Source organism: Ctenopharyngodon idella, chromosome 5, assembly GCF_019924925.1.
Source record: "Ctenopharyngodon idella isolate HZGC_01 chromosome 5, HZGC01, whole genome shotgun sequence".
Taxonomy (NCBI): Eukaryota; Metazoa; Chordata; class Actinopteri; order Cypriniformes; family Xenocyprididae; genus Ctenopharyngodon; species Ctenopharyngodon idella.
In genome coordinates, this window is record NC_067224.1 from 13,726,254 (window position 1) to 13,745,875 (window position 19,622).

General features: G+C 36.2%; 1 protein-coding gene across 16 annotated transcripts in view; it reads left to right on the top strand.

Moving 5' to 3' along the window:
- kcnt1b (potassium sodium-activated channel subfamily T member 1b) overlaps positions 1-19,069 on the top strand; it is a 95,145-nt gene extending 76,076 nt beyond the window's left edge. For 7 of the 16 annotated variants that reach the window (XM_051895526.1, XM_051895527.1, XM_051895529.1 and 4 more), the window contains 14 exons: positions 16-229; positions 2,076-2,181; positions 2,811-2,983; positions 3,487-3,558; positions 3,650-3,784; positions 3,960-4,071; positions 4,767-4,868; positions 7,941-8,024; positions 9,817-9,945; positions 10,222-10,242; positions 11,437-11,728; positions 12,813-12,875; positions 15,036-15,120; positions 16,487-19,069. In XM_051895526.1, coding sequence (XP_051751486.1) covers positions 16-229; positions 2,076-2,181; positions 2,811-2,983; positions 3,487-3,558; positions 3,650-3,784; positions 3,960-4,071; positions 4,767-4,868; positions 7,941-8,024; positions 9,817-9,945; positions 10,222-10,242; positions 11,437-11,728; positions 12,813-12,875; positions 15,036-15,120; positions 16,487-16,604 — 1,706 coding nt within the window. In that variant the 3' untranslated portion in view covers positions 16,605-19,069. Of the gene's footprint in view, positions 1-15; positions 230-2,075; positions 2,182-2,810; positions 2,984-3,486; positions 3,559-3,649; positions 3,785-3,959; positions 4,072-4,766; positions 4,869-7,940; positions 8,025-9,816; positions 9,946-10,221; positions 10,243-11,436; positions 11,729-12,812; positions 12,876-13,981; positions 15,121-16,486 lie in introns of those variants that run through there. The other 9 variants (XM_051895528.1, XM_051895532.1, XM_051895533.1 and 6 more) reach the window with 6 other exon arrangements.
- The last annotated feature ends 553 nt before the right edge of the window (positions 19,070-19,622 follow it).

Consider the following 19,622-nt stretch of genomic DNA (forward strand, 5'->3'; position numbering starts at 1 on the left):
TGTATTGTATTGCAGGAACTGTGGCAATTGACCTGCAGAATCCAGATCCCCCGGCTGACAGCAGTAAACTGGCTCTGCCCACGGAGAACGGAGCTGGGAGTCGTAGACCCAGCATTGCCCCTGTGCTGGAGATCGCCGATTCTTCTGCCATCCTGCCTTGTGATCTTCTCAGTGACCCCTCAGAAGATGAGACCAACCAATCAGATGAGGAAGGAGCACTGGCCTTAGAGTAAATAATGTTGTAATGTACAAAATGAATGAGGTTTCTCAGGGGAAGAGCAATAGAGTCATTTGTCTTTGACTTTTTAAACAGACAGCAAATGTTAAAGAAATGAGCCTTCAATCATTAGGCTTGTTGTATGAAGCTGTGCTTTTACTTTACTAAACAATACTTGGAGAAAAATAAGGCTAATAAAATGGCCAGTGGATGATAAATTGGCCAATAAAATCCTATACACTTACACTTCTGTTCAAAAGTTTGGGGTCGTTAAGATTTTTTTTTAAAGGAAGTATCTTATGCTCAGCAAGGCTGCATTTATTTGATCAATAAATACAGTAATATTGTGAAATATTATTACAATTAAAGTAACTTTTATATTTTAAAATGTAATTTATTATTATGTGTTAGCAAAGCCGAATTTTCAGCATCATTACGCCAGTCTTCAGTATCACATAATCCTACAGAAATCATCTAATGCTGATTTGATACTCAGGAAACATTTCTTATTATTATTAATGTTGATAAACAGCTGTGCTGCTTAATATTTTTGTGGAAACCGTGATGCAATGTTTTCAGGATTCTTTGATGAATATAAAGTTAAAAAGAAGTAGAAGTAGAAATCTTTGTAATATTAGAAATCTTTGATAAATTTAATGCATCCTTGCTGAATAAAACTATTCATTTATTTAAAATATCATACTGATCCCAATTACTTCTAGTTATTTCCTTACTGTGCACCCTCTCTATTGCGATTGTTGAATTACATTTAATTGCTTTCAGGAAGATCAGATAAACCTTAAACATATTAGTTGCTATCAGCCTTTCAACGGTCACGCTGCAGAATGATTACAGCGTTTGCTTATGTCAGTCAGAGCCGGAGGAGACATGTGCACTCTCTCTCTCTCTCACACACACTTACATTCACACACACACACACACACACACACACACACACACGTTTGTTTTTGTGAATTGTGGGGACATTTCATGGGCGTAATGGCCCTACACTACCCCTACACCTAAACCTACCCATCACAGGAAACTGTGCAGATTTTTACTTTCTCACAAAAACTCATTCTGTATGATTTATAAGCCTTTTGAAAAATGGGGACATGGGGTAATGTCCTCATAAGTCACCCTCTCCTTGTAATACCTGTGTCATACCCATGTCATTATATAAATTTGTGTCCTGATATGTCACAAACACACACACACACACACACACACACACACACACACACACGTTGGGTTTCTGTTTTATGGTGACTTTGCATAGACATATTTTATCTATATATTCTATATATTTTATCACCTAACCCTAAACCTACCCCTAAACACAACCCTCAAAGAAAACTTTCTGCATTTTTACATTTTCAAAAAACATCATTCTGTATGATTTATTAGCTGTTTTCCTCACGGGGACCAAAAATGTCCCCACAAGGTCAAAGATTTGTGGTATTACCATCCATGTGGGGACATTTTGTCTCCACAGCATAGGGTTTACCAGGACCACACACACCATTGATAAAGACTTTAAAGATAAGTCTCTTACAGAACAGCATTGAGACCTTATCGCCGCAGGACTCTGTTCTGCTCCTGTGTCTCCTAATACTTCCTCTGGTGAACAGAATGAGTTCGTGAAGATCCCTGTTGTACGGAGCTGCTGAATGTTTAATGCACTCACAGCGCCCTCTACTGATCATTTACATGCAATGCTTTCAAAAATAAAGCTTTTGAAGTTTGATTTATGTCAGTCAGGGGTTCATGTATGTATTTTCTGTGCATTTTAAGTAGAAGAATTTTTTGTAATTCACACTCAGACTTTTGACATTTTATATCATTCTACTTTTTCAAGGTGTATTAAAGGCTACCCTCCAAACTCCCCTTACATTGGAAGCTCCCCAACTCTTTGCCACCTTCTGCAACAAAAGGCGCCATTTTGTTGTTTACGACTTGACAAGGTGAGTGTGTAACTCTTAATTCACCCTGAAATACTGATATTCTGATTCAGTTTAATTCATTGTTAGGGGATAGTTTAATGAAAGAGGAATTGTCCAAAAGCCAACAGCTTTTTGTGTGTGTAGTTGTGCTAATGCATTTATATGGGGGGATTTAACTGTCTAAATTAAATAATTAAAGGTCTCTTTTCATTTTACATAAATACATTTCACATACTATTTCTTTATGTTTACTCCATTTTTATCATGATTATATTTACTGATTGCAACATTTCATGAAGTATTCAGTTTCATATTATATTTATTTGCTTTATGTTGTATGCTACATGTTATTTAAGGTATTTCAGTTCATATTTCATTTAATTTGAAGGCATATTTCAGGTATTTCACTTTTTCATTTTACATTAAAAAAAATGTATTTCATGACTTTATTGATGCTTTCATTTTATTGTACTTTTATCAATTTATTGCAACATAATATTTTAACAATATTCTATGTTTAAATATTAATGTAAACCTATCAATTTCATTATATATTCTTTTAATTTAGTCTGTTAAATCCCTCAATACATTTAAATCAGATATCATTATTTATTCCAGTCCATCATGAGTTTTACTTGTGTTTGATTCAGGGTTGTCGACACAATAGTTTTGAAGATGCCAAGGCGTATGGTTTCAAAAACAAGTTGATTATCGTTTCTGCTGAGACAGCGGGAAACGGCTTGTACAACTTCATAGTGCCGCTGCGTGCCTATTACCGACCTAGGAAGGAGCTGAATCCCATTGTGCTGCTGTTGGATAATGAGTGAGCTGCCTCATCAGCATGTTACTGTTCATAGTGATGACTTTAGACTTTGCTTAACCTGACTTTACCACTTAAAAATACTTCCAGGCATATCTGCATAAAAACACATTTCTTTATCGACTTTTCACACTCTATTGTGCATCAGATGGAAATGTTTACAGTTTGCAGTTTTCTGAACATCTTAATGTATTATCTCGCTCTCTAATGCTATACACTTTCAGAAGTGTTATGTTCATTATGCTCCACATATTCTTCCTTTCAGTAATGCAAAATTGTGTACACAGTTGTCGTCACATTGTAGATTCTTCCTCAGAGTTTCCATAGCAACTCTGAGATGTGTCAAAAACCTTTTTCCAATTACCTGCTTATGCATTTTGCACAAGCTTTTACCCTGAGAATACATTTTTATAAGGTTGTTTGCCAGTGCCAAGCCTTTAAGAACTTTAAAACTGCAGCTGTGAATGGATTAGCATTGTCAAACTGCTCTTCCCCTCCATTTCCAGGCCTGATAATCATTTTCTTGAGGCCATCTGCTGTTTCCCTATGGTGTACTACATGGCTGGTACCATAGACAAGTAGGTCTTTAAATGTTTCAGTAAATGTACACATCCTAAAATTTGCTTTAGTCCAGTCTGAATGGTGGGTTTGTGCTGGTTTCTCTCATAGTTTGGATAACCTGCTGCAGTGTGGCATCATCTATGCTGATAACCTGGTGGTGGTGGATAAAGAGAGCACTATGAGTGCAGAAGAAGATTACATGGCAGACGCTAAAACCATAGTCAATGTGCAGACCATGTTCAGGTACGTTTTATGCTCAAACATTAATAACTTTAGCAAATTGGTTGTATTTGTCTTTGTCTTTTTTCAGCATCAGTTGGAAACATGATGGCATTGGGTACTAATTACTTTGTTGGCTGAGTTTTCCCGCAAAGCTTCATTTTCGTCTTTGTTCTCCTGTTATTGTGTCCTCTACTAGGTTGTTTCCTAGTCTCAGCATAATCACTGAGCTAACCCATCCTTCTAATATGAGATTCATGCAGTTTCGTGCCAAAGACTGCTACTCCCTGGCTCTCTCCAAACTTGAAAAGGTCTCATATCTTAACAGCCACACTATTTGACTTACACTGGGGTCCAAACGTCTGAGACGTGCTTTTGATTTGATTTTTGTTTTTTTTTAATTATTGCAAATTATAATGTCAATAACAGCTTTGGTGAAAAGTTAAATTGAAAAATTAATATGAATTTCAGTATGATTTAATTCAGGCTTCATGAACTCATGAGTTTGTGTAAAACCTCATATCATGGGGTTCATATGATCTAGAAATAGAGCGGAAATAATAATCTAAATTATTTTTTGCTAATTTCTTTGTTTACATTTTTCAAAATCCTAAAACCTTTCTTTTTATTTTCAGTTTTAAATTACATTTTGAGTCAAAGATTGTCAATGTGATCTCAGACTTTTGGGATAATAATTTTTCTTCCTTGCCAGTAGGCAATTTAATTGTACTCTAACCAGGCCTAACATTAACATAATACCATTTCAAACTTTTCTATTATACAAAATAACTTTGCTTGAGATCTATGTATTTATTATGACATGGTCCATTAGGAATCTTTCGAGTGATTCCTAAGTATGATTTATGATTTTTGTGGTGATTGCATGCTTCAAAAGAATGAAAATACTGAAACTAAGATAATACTGCAATTTGCCAGATGATCTTAGATCATCAGCAGTGGAAAGTTCCATCAATCTTTTGTTGTGATCTTTTTCCCTTTTCTCCAGATAGAGAGAGATAAGGGCTCCAATCTGGCATTCATGTTCCGCCTCCCATTCGCTGCTGGCAGAGTGTTCAGTATTAGTATGCTGGACACTCTCCTTTACCAGGTGAGTAATAGATCAGATGCAAATTCTGATAATTCTATATAAAAATATTAAAAAGTCTTGTGCAAGTATTCTAATATATTACCATTCACAAGTGTGGGGTTATTATGAAGAAATTAATGCTTTTATTCAGCAAGGACACATTAAATTGACCAATAGTGACAGTAAAGGCATCAAATTAATAAATAAATTCTGTTCTTTTGAACTTTCTATTCATCAAATAATCTTGGGAAATGGATCACAGTTTCCTCAAATATTAAGCAGCACAACTGTTTTCAACATTGATATAAGAAAAAAGGTTTCTTGAACATCAAATCAGCATATCAGAATGATATCTGAAAGTGTTAGTTCACCCAAAAATGAAAATTCTGTCATTTATTACTCACCTTTGTGTTGTTCCACATCCGTAAGACCTTTGTTCATCTTCGGAACACAAATTAAGATATTTTTGATGAAGTCTGAGAGGTTTCTGTCTCTCTATAGAGATCCAATGCAACTACCATTCCAAGGTCCAGAAAGGTAGGAAAAAGACATCATTAGAGTACTCAATGTGACGCCAGTGGCTTAAACTCAGTTTTATGAAGTGATGTGAGTGCTTTGTTTGTGCAAAAAATTTACCACATTACATAGAAAAATATAGATCTACAACACGCGTTCACGAGAGCTTTTTATATTATGTTATATTATTTTGAAAATAAATTGGTAATTTGTGTTTTTTGCATAAGCAAAGCACTCACGTCACTTCATAGAATTGAGTTTAAGCCACTGGAGTCACATGGAGTACTTTAATAATGTCTTTTTTCCTACCTTTCTGGACCTTCGAGTAATAGTTGTGTTGGATCTCTATGGAGAGACAGAAACTTCTCAGACTTATATCAAAAATATCTTAATTTGTGTTCCAAAGATGAACGAAGGTCTTAAGGATGTGGAACGACATGAGGGTGAGTAATAAATTACAAAATTTTCCTTTTTGGGTGAAATCAGGACCATGTGACACTGTAACGGCTTCTGAAAATTCAGTGTTGCCATCACAGGAATAAATTACATTTCAAAATATTTTAAAATAGAATATAGTTATTTTAAATTGTAATAATATTTCATAATATTATTGTTCATTACTGTATTTTTGATTAAAAAAAAATGCAGCCTTGGTGAGCATAAGTGACTTCTTTCAAAACCATCCTTCCGACCCCATACTTTTGAACTGTGTATGTGTATATATATATATATATATATATATATATATATATAGGGTCATATGAAATGTTAGTTCTTTTAAATTTTAAGTTATTGGTCTTCAACAGGGGGGTTGCTAATTGTTTGACCACAAACTAAATTTGTGGGAAAAAATTACAATATTCATTAAATAAAAATATTAAAGGTGGGATCAGCAGATTTTGAAAAATGCTGTTGGACGTTGTTGATATTTGAAATCAACCCAAACAAACCCACCCCTCTTTTCATTGCTCCGCCTCCAAAATGCACACTTCAATCCTTAACACCCTGCTCTGATTCAGTCTCCGATTCAGAACCCCAGCCCGTCCGCTGCTGGCAGGCGAGGCGAGTGCACTAACAATGACGCGCAATTACACGCACAATGCGAGTGGATGTCTGTTTATCACAGCTGACGCGCAACAAAATGCTTCACGAAAAATAAAGCGCAGTTGATGAACGAGCGACAAGGAAGCACAAAAAATGAACGTACAGTACACAAGAGTAAATACAAAGTGTTCGTTGTTAGTCGCCAATAGCACAGCAGCTCATGACACACAAACCCAGTGTTACTCACATTTGATGCGGTTTCAAAGCAGCCTCCGCATCTGTTTTCATGCCTTCCCACTTAGCTCTCTCCAGCGCTGGAAAGCTTTTCTAATATAAACACGGGTCCTAAAGCGTTTGCCCAGTCATAAACCTTCATTCCAGTGATATTCCTTTGAGCTTTTGTATTGTGTCGCATCTCTCGTTCTGCAGTTTTTTTTTTGTTCTTCTTATTTTCAAATCTCCCTCTTGCTCGTTCTCTCTCCTCGACCGTCATACGACTAACTTCCAAACAGTGTTTTTGAAATTCTACTGAGTCCACCTTAAAGTTAAATTCAACCAATGTTAAAGTTAAGAAACTCAAGTTCATCTGAATGTTTCATTGTCCCTCCCACATTAAAATGTATGAAGTAAAATGTACTACATGACTGTATATCATTAATGATTATTTTAATAGTTTTATAATGTAAGTATCATGTGGTACTATATGACAGAAAACAATTATGTATGAAACATAACTTGATAAGCAGTAAGTAATAATCTGTGTTCGAAATCGGCCACTATACCCTAATTCACTATTTAGTCCACTAATATAGCCCATTTAAAGGAGTGACTGAAAATGAGTGAGTGAAATTGGACACTGAGTGTGCCAGAAGGGCTGCCACTTTTGTATAGTTTGTGCTTGCTGTTTAATAAACATTTGAAACTTAGCAAACTGGCAGTTCGCAGCACTTTGGAAAATGGATGAATAGATGATTCAGCTGCCAGTGCCATCTTCTGGCCAGACATGGGAATTCATTCATTCAGCACAATCCTCACAGTGCATTATGGGTGTTATCTAGCCATTGAGCGTACATCAGTTGTACACTCATTATTGTGTACATTATGGGATTGAATGAGTGCACTCGATAACATCCACTATGGTTTCGGACACCACTACAAATGGCTGTCCCCTCAGATAGTACCCTATTTAAGGATATAGGGGGCAATTTCGGACACAGCCATGTTCTCCTGGACAGAACACTGCTCATCCAATGTTATAAAATGTAATACATTTTAATATATAATAATATAAAAATAGTGCATTTTATTTTTGTATCTCTACACATTCGATACTCATGAAAGCTGATACCTTTCTGTGAGGTAGATAGAAGCAGAGAACCTTGAGTGGCATTTGCATTAGGTTGTGATCCTGTTTTGCTCCCCTTAGGCACTGAGTCTCTGTAGAGCTTTTATTGATTGTGTGAGGTCTTGAGATCATCTGTGTGCTTTCTGTGGACTGTTTTTGTGTTTATATAGTTTCTGTTTATCCTCTAGTCTTTTGTGAAGGACTATATGATTCTTATTGCAAGACTCCTGCTGGGTCTAGACACCACCCCGGGCTCTGGCTACCTCTGTGCTGTAAGTGTAACCACAAACAAAAACACACCCACACACCCTCAGCAGCCAGTATGTCTGGCATCATTCATTGTTTTTCATATATCATGCAAGTCATTGTTTGAGTTAAAATGCATAAAGCTAGTTATTTGAACTTGCCCACCCACAAATCCGTTGGCGCTGACAGCAGTGTTGAATTGAGACAGACGGTGTAAAAATAACAGTGCATGTTTTAAAGACAGATGTGATATGATAGGTGAATCTCATGAAAACTCTCACGAAATGTTATATTTCAGCCCAAAATCAGCTTTGTTTGTGTTCTTTATGGGGATGTATGTATGTATATATATATATGTATATGTAAGCAATAAGGTATGAGAGGCTGTGCTGTATCGTGAATAAGTCAGCCGTGACTTATTCACGATACAGCACTAGCCTCGAGTACCTTATTGCTTTTATAAAACGGTTACCACACAATACAAATATTAAAGGGTTAGTTCACCCAAAACTGAAAATTCTGTCATTAATTACTCACCCTTGTGCTGTTTTACACCCGTAAGACCTTCGTTGATCTTCGGAACACAAATTAAGATATTTTTGTTTAAATCCGATGGCTCCGTGAGGCCTACATAGGGAGCAATGACATTTCCTCTCTCAAGATCCATAAAGGTACTAAAAACATATTTAAATCAGTTCATGTGCGTACAGTGGTTCAATATTAATATTATAAAGCGACGAGAATATTTTTGGTGCGCCAAAAAAAACAAAATAACGACTTATTTAGTGATGGCCGATTTCAAAACACTGCTTCAGGAAGATTCGGAGCGTAATGAATCAGCGTGTCGAATCATGATTCGGATCGCGTGTCAAACCGCCAAACTGCTGAAATCACGTGACTTTGGCGCTCCGAACTGCGGATTCGACATGCTGATTCATTACGCTCCGAATCTTCCTGAAGCGGTGTTTTGAAATCGGCCATCACTAAATAATTAGTTATTTTGTTTTTTTGGCGCACCAAAAATATTCTCGTCGCTTTATAATATTAATATTGAACCACTGTACGCACATGAACTGATTTAAATATGTTTTTAGTACCTTTATGGATCTTGAGAGAGGAAATGTCATTGCTCCCTATGTAGGCCTCACGGAGCCATCGGATTTAAACAAAAATATCTCAATTTGTGTTCCGAAGATTAACAAAGGTCTTACGGGTGTGGAACGGCATGAGCGTGAGTAATAAATGACAGAATTTTCATTTTTGGGTGAACTAAACCTTTAAAGCCAAACATATGTATCAATGCAACTTTCATGAAGTAAACTTTCACTAAAAGCCTTCCTTCCGCCTGAAAAAATAGTCCCTGACCGTGAACAGCAACAGAAGTTACATTATTACGGCATTAGATGGCGGCAAAGACTGTCTTTATGAGTGTGTCAGTCAGTAGCGAAGACTTTTACATTGAAAAGACTGAATCGTTGTGAAGACGGAACAAGAAACAACTGACAAATGCTTTTACTAGTGCTGTCAGTCACGGGAAAACCCCTTAACTGTTAAAATGAACAATATCAACTGAGAACAAACAGTTTACGTTGCTAAGAGTGGTTGCTAAGGGTGTTGTGTAGTGATACACAGAACCGTTGGGTGAAGCGGTCATAGCCGTGTTTTATCATGAATAAAACACAGCTATTGACCAATCAGAATCAAGGACAGGAACTAACCGTTTTATATATATATATATTTGCTATTTTGTTAGTTTAGTTTAGTTTGGTAAAATATGACCTGCATGTTAATAAGCTTTACCCTTCACTTTTGAAACAGATGAAGGTAACGGAAGAGGACTTATGGATCCGGACGTATGGAAGACTATTCCAGAAGCTGTGTTCATCCAGTGCAGAAATTCCCATTGGGATTTACCGCACTGAATCTCACATGTTCTCTTCCTCAGAGGTAAGATGAGATTAAGAGGAAGAGATCCGAGAGTTCAGACACGGCTGAATACACTCATTTTATACGGTCCATGCAGCTCCAGACGCTTGCACTGCAGATACGATCTGTCAGTGTGCCTTTACTTAATCTTGTGCAGTGTTGAAGATTCACAGCTTTATTTTGGGCTAGATCATGGCTTTGCTGGCTGCCTTATTAGCTGTGTTGTGACTTGAAGCTTGTGCAATCCTTGTGCTAATCATTTCTCATTTTGATCATTCACAACTTTGCTTTTTCCAGTTTAAGGAGGTTTGCAAAGAGGTAAGAATACAGACTTCACCCCATTTCTCAACCACATTCTCATATGTTAATGTAATTATGCTGTGTTTCAATGGCTTATTGTCTGTACAGAGTCTATTACTCTTTTCTATCATTATATGCTACTGGTAATCTATATTATTTGTTTAAAAAAAAAATATAATTTAGTAATGTTAGTGGGTTTATTTAAATGTGCATTAAGTAGTTTTCTAGACTCAAAAAAAAAAAAAAGAAAAAAACAGATTCTTATGAGGATTCCTTTTAGAAATATAAAGGCAGCTATATATTTTCATATTTTAAATATCCATTTATACTGTGTAAAATTATTGAGCATATAATTATAATGTTGTTTCCATTATTAAATAATTGTTTTTATTATAACTGTACTGAAACCCAATCAAATAATTAAAATTAATAATAATTGTTATCTGGAAAATAATAGGAAAAGCTATTTTTATTCTAAAGCATCAGATGGACTTTCACTACCATTCAAAAGTTTGGGGTCAGTAAGATTTGTTGATGTTTTATGTAGTCTCTTATCATTACAGAGGCTGCAATTTAGTAAAAATAGCAGTATTGTAAAATATTATTACTATTTCATAAAAAAATTATACTATTTTTTTTTTTATTATTAAATGTAATTAATTCCTGTGATGGTAAAGATGACTTTTTAACATCATTACTCCAATGTCACATGATTCTTCAGAAATCATTCTAATATGCTGATTTGGTGCTTAAGAAACATTTCTTATTATGAATATTGAAAACAGTTGCTGCTTAATATTTTTCTGGAAAACATAATACATTCAGGATTCTTTGATGAATAAAAAGTTTAAAAGAATAACATTTATTTGAAATAAAAATCTTTGTAACAATGTAAATGTCTGTAAACTTTGATTAATTTAGGGCATCCTTGCTGAATAAAAGTATTAATTTCTTTAAAACGACCACAGACTTTTGAACAGTAGTGTACCTTAAACATAGACTAAAGGCTAAAAGAATCATATCAGAAGGTGAATTAGAGACAGCTAAAAATATGTGCCTTTACTTAATGCACCTTTACAGAGTTCAACTGCAAATAAACTGATACAAAAAAAAAAATACAACATAATGACTTCAGCCTTCAGACAATGAAAACATCAGCCCACCACTTTAAACACTGTTAACCTATTGACAACCTGTTGCAATGCTGACCAGTCTCAGGTGTCTGTGGAGGACTGTGAGGACCCACGGGACCGCAGGGAATCCTGGAAAGAGAAAACCGCCCACAGAAACTCCACAGGGAGCGACCAGTCAGAGCACCCACTCCTGCGGAAGAAGAGCATGCAGTGGGCGAGACGGCTGAGCAGGAAAAACACCAAACCACCCAGTCGAGCTGAACGCATCAATCAACAGCGCCTGAACCTGTACCGGCGCTCTGAGAGACAGGAGCTGTCGGAGCTGGTGAAGAACCGCATGAAGCACTTAGGGCTGCCCACTGTAGGATACGGTGAGTTTGACAAGGGGAAGTGAGTATTTCCATTTGTGCCTGCTAAAGTACTGAAGATTCAGAACCACTTGCATTAATGTTTTTTTGATATATTGTGTCATTATAAATGACACATATGTTGGAGATCTGTTTTCACAGTGTTTCTCTTTGTAAATCCCCCTCCGCTTGTGTCCCCTGCATCAATCATTATTCTTCTATAAAGTCCTTTATCAGGGATCACAGGAAAACTACAAACAGAAAGAGAAAGGAAATATAGTTTGTCTTTATTATAAATGAGTGCATAAGGGAATATTTTTAAAGGGATAGCTCACCCTCAAGATGTACCAAACCTGTATGAGTTTCTTTTTTCTGCTGAACACAATTTCAATATTTATGGAAGTCAATGGGACCCATCAACTGTTTGGTTACCCATATTCTTCAAAATATCTTCTTTTGTTTTCAGCAGAAGAAAGACATTCATACAGGTTTGGAATAACTTGAGGGTGAGTAAATGATGTCAGAATTTTCATTTTTGGATGAAATATCCCTTTAATGTTCAAATTTTACTTTTTCCAAGATTTTTTCCAAGAATTTTTACAATGGTGTCCAATGGTCTATGATTTACTGTTGAAGGGTAGGTGGTCATTTGACAGGCCAGAGTTCACCATCGACAACTTCTGTTTTGTGTGTCCTGCCTTGTTTTTTACTCTATATTCACCTTTCTAAAAACTTAATTTTACTCACTTTCCATTCTCCATGTTGCAAAAAATCATTCTCTGATTTCCATTAATCAACTCTGAGAAATACTGTTGAAAACTGAAGGTGAAATGTGTAATTTTTCATGTTAAAACTACTACTTATCCCATTTTACAAAGAAATTACACACTTCATCTTTACAAATAAAACATTATTAATGACATTTTATAGTCCTATAATTAATATAAATTCATAATAGTATAAATATTCATGATATTTTGAGAATGTGTTTTTTGCATGGTGAATTTTTCTTGATCTTTCTCTTGAAAAAGTGCTGCCTTCTCTGCTGCTTGCTTGACCTTTTCTTTCTTATCTCTTTCAACTTTGGCCTTTTCCCCGCACGCTGTAGAGGACGTAGCTAATTTAACTGCAAGTGATGTGATGAACCGAGTAAATCTAGGATATTTGCAAGGTAAATCCACTCAACAACACTGTTCCTGTAGTATGGGATTGTTCAAGTAGATCAAGTCACTTGATTAATCAGCTGAATGAAGCCAGATGTTCTGCAAACAGATGTAAATAGGAAACTTCACTGCTCAGTTTGTCCAGTGACATTAATTGGAACAGCATCAGCAGTCTGTATTTAATAGGATAATCAATAAAATTCAAAATAAATGTGGCGTTTTAATAGGCCTTTTTGTTTTTTCAAGTCATATATGCACAGTTTTGAAAATGTACCTAATTCTTACATTTTCTTGGTAAACAGTTTCTTACTAAAGCTACATGAAAATGTCCGAAGCCTGCAGTTCTCCTGTTTTTACATTTTTTCCAGATGACATCATCAGCAGGCTATGTCCCATGAGCCTTCCTCTTATCTTATTAAAAACAGACCGCAGGAAACTGCTGGCTATTGACATTCTAATGACGCTGGACAAAACGAAGCACATGGTTGAACGATCCTTGCGCCTATCTGTAAAGCCAACTTATGTTATTATATTTGACTTTGCATTTATGTATAATTGTTATTACACAGCTCACTGGAATACTTGATTCTAAATGGTCAAATACAGCATCCTCCAATCCAATATTTTTATATAATGACCACATTTTGAGTTATTTCAACTTAAATTAATGATCCACATCCACCCATCCACCCACATTTTTTTTTAAGTAGCCGTGTAATAAGTGATATAATGCACAGTCAGCCAGTCGTTATTGCAAAATAAAAGCCTTCAGCTTTTTGTCACTGTCCTGATTACAATCATTTTGCGATGACTGCTGTACCTTATTCCGTACATATACATAAATGCAAAAAAGTATAGCATTTTATTATGAATTAGATGCAATTATAAATAAAGTTTGTTACTTCATTCTGCATAGACTACTGTATGTGTGGATGTAATATACAGTATTTGCAGACTTAGCAGTATCACACCTAAGATTGTCTCATTATGTTTGCAAAATGAACAACAATGCCATTTTGACAGCAGTGCTGACGTGTTTATGAAATAATGAAGTCTGATTTTATAGTTAAATTAGTGATGTAGTTGTCTTTTTCTCCTCTGGTACGAACTGAAGAGGGTACTTACATGACAGAGGGTACTGCAGGTACTCACTGGCATATGAGCATTGATATAAGACATGATGAGTGAGGGCTTTTGATTCCAGGATGTTTGGACAGAGTGGAGTAGAAAGCATTCAGTCTTTGTCGGAAGGGTCCACCTAGTGCAGGTATTTAGGTGCACACTTATAAGTCTGCTTGTGCTGATTTACAGCGTTGTTTTTGTTTTTTTATTCTTTTTAACGGGGTAATACTGGGAGAAGAAGTATTTGGGTTTCTTATTGGTGTAATTAATAGCATTTGGCTATTGACTCCTCCCAATCCCACACTACTAATGTTTTTTGCTTCACTCTGATTGGTCGAGCTTTGGCTTGGTGGGCCTGACAGATCTTCTAAGCATGCTTATATTTGTGTATGTCAGTCTCACTGTTTGCTGACTTTGGGCTGTGTGTTGGCATGGCAACAGAGCAACGTTCATGGGGTCAGCTGTGATTTTGATGCAGTAATCAACTGATGAATGGATGGATGGATGGATTGAAAGACTGAATGCGTGGGTGGATGCGGACCTTGTCTGCATGCGTCCGCGCATGGGGAGCGCTTGCGGTTGCATGGGCGTTCCGTAAATGCAGCCATGCCCTGTCAGTAACGGTTAGCCCTTCTCTCTCTTTTACCTGGCCTGGCGTTATAAGTGGCTCAAACAGGTGGGTTTGGAGAAGCAGAGGCACTTTGTCCCAGTCTTGAGTCCCTTATTCCCAGACCTGCAAAGGTTTACACTTCTCATTCATTTACAAGCAGGTAAAATACAACAAAACCTCAGAAACCCAGCGGTAACAAAATCGTAACACTGTGGGGTTACACAAAAACTGCTTCACTTTTTCACATTTTATTTAATAAATTTCCCTACTTTTGTTGGCTATTCTGACTCAATTCAACAGTATAGTTTCATTATTTATAATAGGGAGTAGAGACAGAGATAAATGTTACAGAGAATTGTGTTACATGAATGTTTTTGATTATTAAGAACTGATACAGGTTAAGTGCGACAGTGATGCTGTTTTGTTTCTCTTGCAGATGAAATGAATGATAATCAGAACACGTTGTCGTATGTGCTGATAAACCCTCCTCCGGACACCATTCTAGAGCTCAATGACATTGTGTAAGTGTCATATTTAAACTTATTTGCGATTGCAATAGGGAGAATAATGGCATCAGAAATGCAGTATTCAAATTTAGGTCGGTCGTGTCAAAAGCTAAATTGACTATCCTCACTCTCCAACACGTCCTGATTTTGCCGAGTTTCCTGTGTCAACATATTTTGTTGATCCTAGAGCAATATTTCTGTTTGAAAATTTAATCCTATCCATATCCCTACCCATAAGTTATCCCAACGCTATTTCACGACCAATTCGTACATATTTTATGAGGTGGCTAATTTGTACAAATTCGTACGACCTCACTTGTACGAATTCATACGATCTGTCTAAACCTCAGTGACGAGTAGGTTTAGGGGCGGGGTTAGGGGTAGTCAATCATACGAATTCATATGAATTTGGCAACTTGTAAAATATGTACGCTTTAGCAAAAAACGTATATAAAAATTCGTATGAGTGAGGTCGTACGAATTCGTACGAATTAGCCACCTTGTAAAATACATACGAATTGCCATGAGATCAGGTTGGTTATCCCTAAAATCAAAGGGAAATGATAGGTGAATAACACTGATGTAGAAGCACCTAACCCTGGTTGTAAGCCTAAACTTGACATAAACTGTAAACTTGTCCCTCAAATCTGATTGATTGATTGTAATGTTGTTCCAGGATCAACAAAGATGTTGATCCAAGAACATGTTGCAAGAACATCAAGAACATCAGATTCTTCCACCCTCCACGCCACTGTTCCTGTTACTGGATTGGTTTCTTTTTGTAATTTTGTCTGGCTCAACCAGACAGTGATGGGCGGAGTTAGTATAAATAGCATTTGCGAAGAGGACGGGGTATATTTGCACTTACTGTAAAAAGACAGCATTTTTTTCTTACATTTTGTGATTGCTCTGACTTTCATTATGGATCAGCATTTGATCTTAAAGGGTTAGTTCACCCAAAAATGAAAATTATGTCATTTATCACTCACCCTCATGTCGTTCTACACCCGTAAGACCTTCGTTAATCTTCAGAACACAAGTTAAGATATTTTTGATAAAATCCGATGGCTCAGTTAGGCCTCTATTGCCAGCAATGTCACTGAACCTCTCAAGATCCAGAAAGGTACTAAAGACATATTTAAAACAGTTCATGTGACTACAGTGGTTCTACCTTAATATTATAAAGCGACGAGAATACTTTTTGTGTGCCAAAAAAACAAAATAACGACTTTTCAACAATATCTAGTGATGGCCGATTTCAAAACACTGCTTCGAAGCTTTACAAATCTTTTGTTAATCTTTTGAACTAACCCTTTAAACTGTGTGCTGGGTCTGTCTGGCTGGTTTTTAACCCTACAACCTGATTTCCATCTCTTTGTAGCTATATCATCCGCTCAGATCCGCTGGCACATGTCCCTGAGAATCTCCCAGGGGCTCCAGCAGGAGCAAAGCTACGGCAAGACTATGGAACTGAAACGAGGGACGAGACCCATCTGTAAGAACTGGAAGTTCTCGTTAACCCTGATTCTCTCCCTCCTCCGCCTTGAGCTGCTACAATCTGCATGAAGAGTGTCAGGACACACAGCCAGCCAAACAACCACACAGACACGACCCATGTGCCAACACACTCACAACCCAAGCTGCCCAACCAAGCCAAACGGCTGTAAACTGTACCATTGAAATGATTTACAGATTCCTCTTTTCTACGACACAGACATGTAGAATCTCGTGGCACATTTCAGACTTCTCTGGATGTGGCTGGTTATTACATTTTTGTATTTTAGACTTGTGTGGAGTGTGGGGTATGTTGAATCATTTTGGACCAAACTGGCTGTCCAAGCACTTTGGATTTATAGGGCAGTATATATCAGAAACAGTAGGTAAAGCAGTATTGAAGAGGGCAGCTAAAGAGAGCAGAAAGAAACAACTATTACACCAGTCAGCTGACTTGAGTGGACCAGAACAATGAATACTGCCCTGTAATACATGTGAGGTGTTTCAGTATGATATTGAACAGAATTAGTTTACATCAGTGCTATATTTTGTAATTATATAGCACATATATAGTACATATTTGTACATATATAAGTTAGTCACTTATTCTTTTACATGCTCAGTGACCTCTTAGTATTCACAGTATTTTGTTGTGATTTTGTCCTAAAAGCAGTGTTTTATGTTTATAATATGAAAAGCTAATCCCAAGCTGAAGCTTTTACATGCAACTAAACGCCATGATGATTTACTGTAAATTGTCAGTTATCACTACACCAGTTTACATGTGCCGAGAAAAGAACATAAAGTTCATCGCCATATGATTTTAAATTTATAGCAGAAAATGGAACCTCTCCTACAGCAAACATGAAGATTCACAGGAACTGTACTGCACAAGCCAACTATGCTTCATGTGCATCACAAGTATTTCATGGATCTTGATTAGGTGTAAGAGATGCCAAATGGTACAGTATAATATACACAAAATCAGCTTTGAAAAAGGTTTGATGTCAAACATATGAATTGTGTTTGGGTTATACAAAAGAAATATTATTAAATGTCATATACACTATTGTTAAACATTATTTTTCAGTGACATTTCTGAAAGCTACCAGGTGTTTTTTGTTCATTTGTTTTCTCTTTACAACAGCACCTGTACTTTAAAAAGAAAAACATTATTTATTTGAATTATTACTTTTTTTGGTGGACATTGCTCATTTAAGACAAATCTATCTGATTCTGACTCAAATATATCTAGACACATGGACAGATATATTATAGGGTGAATTTAGGTTGAATGGGACACATTTTGCCATTGAAACGTCTAGGAAAAGTGTCCCAATAAACCTGAATTCACCCCTACATGATTTGAAGTTGCCGATTTTATTGCACGAAGCTCTGTTGACAGAGCAGTACATAGTAACCCTTTAAACTACACAAGAAAACATTTTTTAAATTTACATTTCACAATACATTTTACATAAATGAAACCAATTTATGAGTTATTTCAAAGGTGAAAAAAAGAGTTTTATTCTGGATATTTTATTTTTTGGGGATTATATACAAGACTTTTTTTTTTTTTTTTGCCTTCTGAATCGAGACATGCTTCTGTATTCCATTGCCCAGTGTCATTTCTAGCAGAATATATGGAGCGGAGCGAACATTTAAATCTATCATGAAAAGCTGCTTTTGCTTTTAATCTTTCTATTCGTTCAACAGACAGACATTGAGCAAAGTGGGCATTCACATTTTCTGTTCAAAGTAGCTAAAGTTGAATACCTCTCATATAACTCTTACCTGTCTGTCTCCATAAGGAAATGTGATGGATGACATTGAGAGTGACAAAACAGGGAAATCATTGTAGCTATTATGTTTAAAATATTTCAGAATGGTGTATTATTCATGATGTTTTCTGCCTTATTTTGCTTCCATGTATAGGAAATCAGTTTATTTATTGCTTCTAGCATAGCTCCAAGACCTGTCAGTAGTATATGGGGGTGTTACTAAGGGTTTTACCAACCCTTGACATGTTACTCAAAATACTGTACTGTACATCAGACTGTGTTCATGTTTTACTGCTTGTGTTACATTCCGGTCACTGTTCCCCTGTTTCTAGCCATCATTTGGAAAGGATGTGCATAATGTGCATGTTAAAAATAACAGCCTGCAGATTTCTTCTATTTTTACTAGTTCCCTAAGACTTAAATACGATATCTTGATCAGCTGATTACAGCTGTTGTAATTTACAGAATTTCTTTGTGTTGTTTTTTTTTTTTTTTGGTAGTTATAGAAAAACATGGACCATGCATGTCCTAATCTTGCCAAATGTGTCAGAGACCCATGTTTACATTTGCTGGCTCCTGTTTTTGGATTGTACTGAACAATACATGAACTTCTAAATTTTGTACAATTTCTTAAATGAAGTCTGTACTAACATGTAAGAATGAATCAATAAATGCTGCATGCAGCCAGAGACATGTGACAGTTTTTCCTACCAACGGATATTATGACTCTATTAAATGTAAAAAAAAGTAAAATGTGTTAAATCTGGTTTATACTGTGATTCTATACATCAATAATGCAGTAGAAATTTCCAAACGTGTGTACAAGTCTGTTATAAAAATACTGTACATACTGTAGCAGCTGAAATTTTTTACATACAAGATCATATACAGCATATCTTACAGTATTTTTGTTTTGCAGGTTTCGCCTACAGAGCTGAAGAACAGATTATTTTAGGATCATAGTGTCATTTTTTAAATTGTGGCACAGACACCAGATCATAATCATTTATATATCAAAATCATATATTTATATATCTTATACCTATTTCCAGCACCTAACGACTCTGTTTGAGCTTGTGTTTGTTTTTTTGTGTTTGTCTCCATCGGTCTCGGGTCCAGCGCCCATGATTTTCCACCACCTCATGTAGCAGGTCTATAAAGGTGTACTCATTCCCCAGTAATAGGTTGTCATCTTTTGGAGAACCTCCTGAAGGGGGTGCTCTTGAGTCAGAGCCATTATAC